Source organism: Eurytemora carolleeae, unplaced genomic scaffold (genome assembly GCF_000591075.1).
Source record: "Eurytemora carolleeae unplaced genomic scaffold, Eaff_2.0 scaffold936, whole genome shotgun sequence".
NCBI lineage: Eukaryota > Metazoa > Arthropoda > Copepoda > Calanoida > Temoridae > Eurytemora > Eurytemora carolleeae.
Window position 1 is genome coordinate 1 of NW_019396935.1, and position 8,170 is coordinate 8,170.

At 32.2% G+C, this 8,170-nt stretch overlaps 1 protein-coding gene across 1 annotated transcript; it reads left to right on the top strand.

Moving 5' to 3' along the window:
• The first annotated feature begins 561 nt into the window (after positions 1 to 561).
• Positions 562 to 1,237, top strand: LOC111710295 (protein TsetseEP-like). Its single transcript, XM_023484350.1, has 2 exons — positions 562 to 722; positions 853 to 1,237. Exons 1-2 carry the CDS (start codon positions 562 to 564, stop codon positions 1,235 to 1,237), a joined length of 546 nt encoding a protein of 181 aa, XP_023340118.1.
• Positions 1,238 to 8,170: the final 6,933 nt, after the last annotated feature.

Sequence of the window (8,170 nt, forward strand, 5' to 3'; positions counted from 1 at the left end):
ACTTAAAATTCCCAGAGCAGGGGTCAGAAAGCGAAGAATAGATGGTTGAAAAACCCCATCTTTAGGGGGGTCTTTTTTTTTGTTACCATGCTTCCTCGCCATACTTTCCCGTCAATAAAGAGAAGAAAATAAGGAAGGAAAAGGGAGAAAAGAGAAGAATAATAAGGTTTTATATGTGGGGATTGTTTATAAGTACTAGTGTACTTACTTAATTTGCTGAGATTTGCAGTACCAGTGTACACACTATCACTACAAAGCCGGAGCTAATTCACTAGGTGTTTCTCGCTCGAGATACTAATATGAACTGATATATTTGTTCATGATACATTTTATGATTAAAAAGTACATTAAATATCAAAAGTTATTGCAGACATGTAAATTTATTAAAATAATGTCTTTTACTATTAGTTTAAGTTAATAATCATCGATTTCAATAAGAACTATTTTCTTTGCCGTAGCTCTCTTTCTCTCTCTCTCTGTCAGAAATGCCAGACCGGGCTGCCGAACCGCTAGAAAGACAGAAAGATAGACAGAGACCAAGAGAGAGAGAGAAAATACTAAATGCCCCGCTCAAAAAGACGTGACCAACAGTCAAAAGAGAGGTCCCCAAGAACCCCCCAGCCTGTTGAGAGGTCTCCAAGATCCCCCCAGTCTAGGGAGAGGTCCCTAGGATCCGCCAAAACTAGGGAGTGGTCCCCAAGAACACCCCAGCCTGAGGAAAGGTCCCTGAGAACCATCAAGCCTGGGGTAAAGTCCCTGATTAGTACTTCTCTGTCAATGGAGAGGGCCCTGCAAACCCCCCAGCCCAAGAAGTGCTTTTTTAAAAATCTCTAAGACTGTCCGTGTAACTAGTGTGATAGATCCAAGAGGAACAGTAAACCCTGTTTCTATCTCCCAGAGAAAGAGAAAACCAAGATCTCAATCTCTTGCTTCATCTCCTATTCCTCAGGTGGATGGAGATGATAGACGCTTAAGTATTGAATCTGAACCTGATCCTAGCCTTGAACCTGAACCTTTTCATGAACCTGAACCTAGCTTCGAACCTGAACTGGAACCCAGCCTTGAACCTGAGCCTGATCATGCACCTGAACCTAGCCCTGAATCTAAACTAGAACCTAGCCTTGAACCAGAACATGACCTCGAGCTTGAAACAGAAGCTGAGAGATATTTACGAATCTTAAAAACTTTAAAATATCATTGCGATTTTTCAGAGAATCTTAGAACTTTAAACATGTAATATGCTATAATTTTCTGCGATAATTAAAACCCGATATATATTTAAACGCATTCATAGCAAATGATAAATATTTAGATTTTAAAAATAAAAATTTTCAAAAAACTTGCCATTTGCTGACAGAATGGTGCAGTCATAGATATAACACCTTTTTAGGAAACTTTCCATAAAATCTACCTAATGTTAAGGATTGCTGAAGACAACTAGAGTTCCTCGTAAGAGAAAAAAATGAACTGGTATTTAACTTAATTCTGGTACTCTATCTCCTCCATTAGAATCAGGAAGCCTGGATTATTCTCTTAATTTTCCTCCTCTGACAGAATCAGGAAATTCTTGTGATACTCCTCCTCTTCTGATGGAGTCAAGAAGTATTAGATCTTGGAATACTCCTCCTCCTCAGATGGAGAAAAGAAGTGAGACATTTTCTAATGGTTCTCCTCCTCTAGTGGAGAACAAAGATCTATTATGATACTCCTCTTCTTCTCTCAAGAAATCAACCTAAGTCACTAACACCTCAACAGAATGTTAAAAAGTTTAGCGAGTGCTCCTCTACCCAAAAGTTTTACAGATTAAAAAAAGGTATAATTGTATTTTCAAACATATTTACAGATTTTGTTTGTTAAAGAGAACTCCAGAATAATTTCTATTAATGTTTGAATTACTTGCTAAATGTTTTTCAAAATTAAATTCATGCAAATGTTAGTTATAGTTTTTATTATCCACTTTTACTCTGGATATCGGCCTAGATCACAAAAACCCAGTCTTTCAGATTGTGCCAATTTCTAACACTCAGTGTTAGAAATGGGCCAAGTGTTAGTTTTGGAACTAATGTCCCATGTATTTCAAATATACGAACTTTGTACTGTTCTGGCAGGAGGAGAAAATATTTCTATTTTAATCAAGAAGCTATTTGCATTTTGTGGTGAGTTTTAGTGTGATATTCCTGTTGAAATATTTATTGACTTAGTTGCTAATGCACGATTTATTTGATTTTGGACCTTTTTTCTAAGCCATGCCATGCTTACCTTTTTTTTAAAAAAAATATTAACTTGTTTGTGATAATTATTTCTCAAAAATCATTTCTTCCTAGAAAAAAATAAGTATACTGTAGTGTTTAAATGGTCAATTTGATTTTTTTTTAGAGCAATGCTGTACAAACAACCAGGGGTGTAAAAATTCTTAAAATCATTTCCATTTTTTAAAAATACTTTCTTTGCTGAACATTTTTAAATAAAAGTATGAAACTAGCCTTATTTATTTATTGTTAATTTACCCCCCTCTCTCCCCGCACCCCCAACCTGAAACAACATCCTACTAGAGAAAATACAACACATAATGCCTGAGATTTTGGACCTTTTTAAGCCATGCCATGCTTACCTTTTTAGATATCTTAATTTGCTCTTGAAAATTATTTGAAAAAAAAATTATTTCTTCCCATATATGAATAAGTATATGGTCCATTTTTTTATAGAGCAATGCTGTACAAACAAGCAGGGGTGTATATATTCTCAAAATTCATTTCCCCCCTTTTTTAAAAATAATTTCTATGCTGAACTGGAGAAGAAATAAAAATTGTAAAAATCCTGACAACACCCCTGAATGATGTGATATAATAGTTTTCAATCGTTTTTCAGAGAGGAGAGCAGATGATCAGTCAAAACAATGTAAGAAATTCTCTCCAGAGGAGAACATTAGACTTCTTCTCGAAGCACATATAAGTGAAACATCTCTGTGGAAAATAAAGTTTTCTTTAAAAAAAAATTTAGGTAAATCAAATTGTAATTGCCAATTAAAATGTTTAACTTATCTTGGGACCATTTTTTAATTACAATAGGTCCGACTTCTGTAGTAAAAAGTAAAGGCTCATTGTCTCGAGAAATGGTTTTTACTTTTTTGATTGAACGCCCCCTCACTAGGGTGCCCCTTAAAAAATACCAGATATGTGACATATTTTTTTTGACACATTAATTTATATATTAAAGAAATGTTTATATTTCAGCAATGTTTTAAAGGGAGTGACCGGCTATCTAAGGTAGTTGAACTGAGTATGCAGTGTTGTGGAAAACTTCTTTCAGATTCATTTTAGACATATCAAACTTTTTAAAGATCTGTAAATCATGAGTTTGAGCTCAAAGAGGTTCAAAACTCCTACTTTGGGGGTGGATATGTTTTCAGAACTAGTTTTTTTTTTAAATTATTAAATAACCACAACAAAAAATAAAGTAAAAATTATACAGTAATCTAATTAGATGGTTAGGAACATATTTCTCATAAGAAATTTGTAAATAAATCAATGCTAAAATCGAATATTTTGTTTTCATTATTATATTGAATTTCTTATCTTCTTTGAATTTATTCGCAGATTTGTTCAAATTCTTCAAATGTCGTCTTTTCAATTATAATTGTAGAAAATATGCAAAAATCTTTGTCAATAATGAGAAACCAGAATAATGAGAAAATAGAAACTAATAATTAAGCAAGATTACTTATTTTCGATGATAAGATTAATTTTTATTTTCTCATCATATTTCTATACATGACGTCTGTAGTTTATTGTAGAACTTTTTTTACAGTTTATGTCATCGTTATTTAATAATTTAAAAAAACTAATTCTGAAAACGTATCCACCCTTAAAGTAGGAGTTTTGAACGTCAAATTTAACGCTCAAATTTAGGATTGTTTCATTACCAAAAACGACAACGAAAATCGAAATGAAATGATTGTTTTTTTAAAAGTTCATTATTAAAAATGGTTGTTTTTAAAACGATCCTTTTGAAAAATGATCATTTTTGAAAACTATCGTTTTTATAAAACTCGTCTTTTCATTGAAGACGAGCCTTTGTTAAAGGTCGTTAATGACGACCCTTCGTTAACAAAGACTAGGAAATAGACCTGAAGAGCATTGAATAGTTTAAAAAAATATCAAGAAGTTTTAGATCCCCCACAACTGTTAAACTTCTTGTAAAACAACATTCAATAAATTGGCATGACATTTTTTTTTCAAAACGATAGTTTTCTAAAAAACGACCATTGTTATTAAAATCGTTGTTTCATTAACGATCGTTAACAAACACCCTTTGTTAACAACAACCCTTCGTTAAGGATTGTTTACATAATTGTCAATAATTTTTTTTTCAAAAACGATTGTTTTTTTCAAAAGCGATCGTTTTTAAAAAACAATTGTATAAAAAACTGTCTCAAATCGTTTTCATGAAAACATTTGTTTTCTAAAACGATCGTTATTTGTTTTCTAAAAGTTTTAAAAGAGTGGGCTGTTTTTAAAAACAATTGAAAAACGAAGCAAAAAACTATCGTTTAACATAGTTTTCAAAACGATTAACAACCCTAATTGTGATAATAATCACTTAAAATATACCAAGAGTAACACCCAACAAGACAAATAACGTTCTCAGAACGTTAGATAACGTTCCTTTTAGGACTCATTAACGTTAATTAACGTCACTATTTAACGTTCCAGGAACGTAAAAACGTACCCACTTTTACGTTATGTAACGTAAAAATGGTACGTTATGTAATGTTGAGTGTAACGTTATCTGACGTTCATGAACCAAACTTTTACGTTCAGAAACCCCAAATATGGGCACAGTTTCCACGGAAGTTACGTTGAGTAACATTATTTAACGTAACAATGCACATATAGTTGCGTACATGAGCCTAACTTTTATGTCAATGAACCGCTAACATGGAAGCAGCTTTCACAAAAGAAACCCCAAATATGGGCACAGTTTTCACGGAAGTTACGTTAAGTAACGTTAATTAACATAACACAAAGTATGGTTCCGTGCATGAACAAAACTATACATTAATGAAGTACTTACCTAATGTTCTGATGAGAACACATATGTTCTTACCTATTGTTTTGTAAAGCACTATAGTACTTACCTATTAATTTGTAGGAAACACTTTGTACTAAACTTGTGATGTAAAAATTACTTTGTACTTGCCTAATTGTTCTATAGAGAACACTATGTTGAGAACACCAAATTCAGTGATGGTTAATTATTTCTGTTAAATTATGGCTTCCATCTTTTGTTCAATTATCCCATGTGACATTTGTTTGAAATTTAACAAACATAATGAGGCATAAAATAAAAAACTTCGTTTTTTTGTTCTTCTGCTGCAGCTGATGTGAGGGAGACTGTAACTAGAATAAAAATATACCAACAAATAAATAGTAAATATAAAAAATCACGGTACTTCTATTAAACATATTTAACATCAAATTCAGTGATGGTTAATTATTTCTGTTAAATTATGGCTTCCAGCTTTCGTTAAACGTTGATTATACTTGTTCAATTATCCCATGTGACATTTGTTCTAAATTTAACAAACATAATGACGCATTAAATAAAAAACTTCATTTTTTGTTCTTCTGCTGCAGCTGATGTGAGAGAGACTGTAACTGATGTGTTTGTCGGTATGCGACTCGCAAGTAACTGGCCTGGTGAATGAAGTGAGTGACCGCCCTGACTCAACACTCAACAGTAAGAGGATGCGATACCTATCAGGCTACCGAGTGTCTCACGAAACATGACAGTTGGTAAATAGTTTAGAATGTCTTTTTCCATAATTTGTAAAAAGATAATGAAGCAAAAGATTTTTTAAACTAAAAATAACAATATTTCGTAAATTAACATTTATTTACGAACCCCAATTACGTCAAATACCGTTATCTGATGTTCAAAGAAAACCTTAAGCTGACGTTAAATCTTGCGTTATGTAACGTAAATTTACGCTACTATATTACGTAAATTTAAAGTTCAATATAAACCTAAAACTAACGTTACCAACCTTCGTAAAGGTACGTAAGCTTACGTTATATAGATAACATTTACGTTATTTAAAGTTCTGTAACGTTACAATTGTTGGTACGTTACATAACGTTACATTACGTTATGATTTAACGTTAGTTAGGTTAATGGGTTTCTAGAACCCATTAACCAGATTGAAGAGAACATGAAATGATACTGTTCATAACAAATGTCTCTCCATTTGTTTAACAAGTCTACATTATTTCAAAAATGCTTTGAAATAATACTCGCACTCGCTGTTCATTAAGTTTTCTACACATACATCTAAGGATTCCAGAGTTTCTTCCAAATTTATTCCCGGAAGATGAGGAGGAGAGGAAGAAATGGTCCACTTAGTTCTCTACAATAAATCAAATTTCCGAGCGGTAATTGTATCGAAAATTATAAAAATTATATTTTTGATTGGGAACTTGTAGTTCAATAGAAATTGGTCTAACTTACAAAATAAAAAAAAAATTCCCAGAAGTTTTCAGGTTTTTGGGTAAAATTTGGTAAATAATGATTCAGGAAAATATGGATGCAATTCCTAGGTAAATGAAAATCAATAAACAAATGTTTCATTTTAGACCTCTGTCAAAATCAGTGGCCACTATGGAGGACATGGAGAATTTTGATAAGGCAGCTGAAAAGTTGGGGGTAATAATTCCTCATTTTTTCCCCAAAAGACACTATCACTCCAAAATTAGACATCATAGGAATGCCCTTTGAATTTTGATTAATAGTACTAATTTGGTTACTGAAATTAACTTAAACTTATTTTTGAATCAATTTTTATAGACTTATTATAATCTTTACTAGTTGGCTGTAACACAAATCAATCCAAAATCTTTGAACTAGCCTAGCAGTTTAAATAATACTTAAGTGTGAAAGTTTTAGTCTTAATCTGGACATTTTGAAACAGTGATGGTTGCCCCTCTGAGCGTGAGATATTGGAAGGTAATAATACTTAATTTCATTGAAGTCTGTTTTCCTGTTGAAAGGGTTCATGCAAGCCCTCTGAAGTTTGAAGATTTTTAATAAAGTAAGGTTTCAAACTTGAACCTTATTTTTCCACAATTGTAATCATTCAAGACTTTTGCAACATCCTTAAATCGTTTTCTTATTAAATTCTAATATGACTAGACCTTTTTACAAATCGGATAAAAAATTACTATTTTGATGGGGATATCCAAAACCCTTGTTTGAATGAAGTCTTAATTCAAAGTTAAAAATACCTGTTTTTTGAAGAAAGAGAAATTTTACCATTCACCACCTTCCTCTACGATCGACCACTTACCAATGGTGTATATTAAAAAAATACATTATATCTATCATTATAGAAAACCATGATAGATTGAAGGCTATTTGTGGCCTATGGGAAATTAGACTGCAAATTGGGACACCATAGTCCCTTTAGAAATTTAATTTTCTCATTTTAAATTGCTGAATTTTATCCAAAAACATGGAGTTCTGAAATTAATCAATAAATAATCATTTGTATTCCAAATTGTGAAAACTTTAAGTTTAATCAATCGTATTGGAATTTCAAAAGAAAACAATTTTACGATGTTTGAAAAGTGTTAAATGATTTAAATCTGGGTGGAGTAGGTTTTGCTCGTTAATCAAAATTTTGACAAACTTCAGAGGTCAATCATGAACTCATTCTTGCATCCATTATAAATTTTTCGCTGAAAGCTTTCATATTACAGCTTCCAAACCTGAGTTTACCAATCCTGGAAGAATTTTTGTTAGAAGATCGGAAGCACTATGCGGACACTAAGTAACTCAAATGGGTAAAATGCGGGTTGGAAGAAGTGTGGGGGAGGCTGTCTTCGCTCCCTCCCCATAGGAATATTTGAAATTACACTTTTCATTTTTGAGGGTATGAATGAAACTTCCTTCACATTCATATATATCTTCATGAGATGTAAAAACACTTAATGTTTTAGGCTTAAACTTAAACTAGTTTATCCTCACACCGTCTTATATATAATTAATCCATTTCTTAAAAGATGGCTTTCAGAAGAGGGCATGGAGTCCATTCATGCGCAAACAAACTGAAGCGCAAGTAATGCTTTTTATTGGAGGTTGTTAACTATTGAATTTAATTTCTAAATATACCATC

Excerpts from the sequence above, each read along its gene's own strand:
- LOC111710295 (XM_023484350.1), top strand. The coding sequence starts at position 562 with ATGCCCCGCTCAAAAAGACGTGACCAACAGTCAAAAGAGAGGTCCCCA. Across the intron at positions 723-852 it reads ACACCCCAGCCTGAGGAAAG|TGTGATAGATCCAAGAGGAA; the intron begins GTCCCTGAGAAC and ends CCGTGTAACTAG.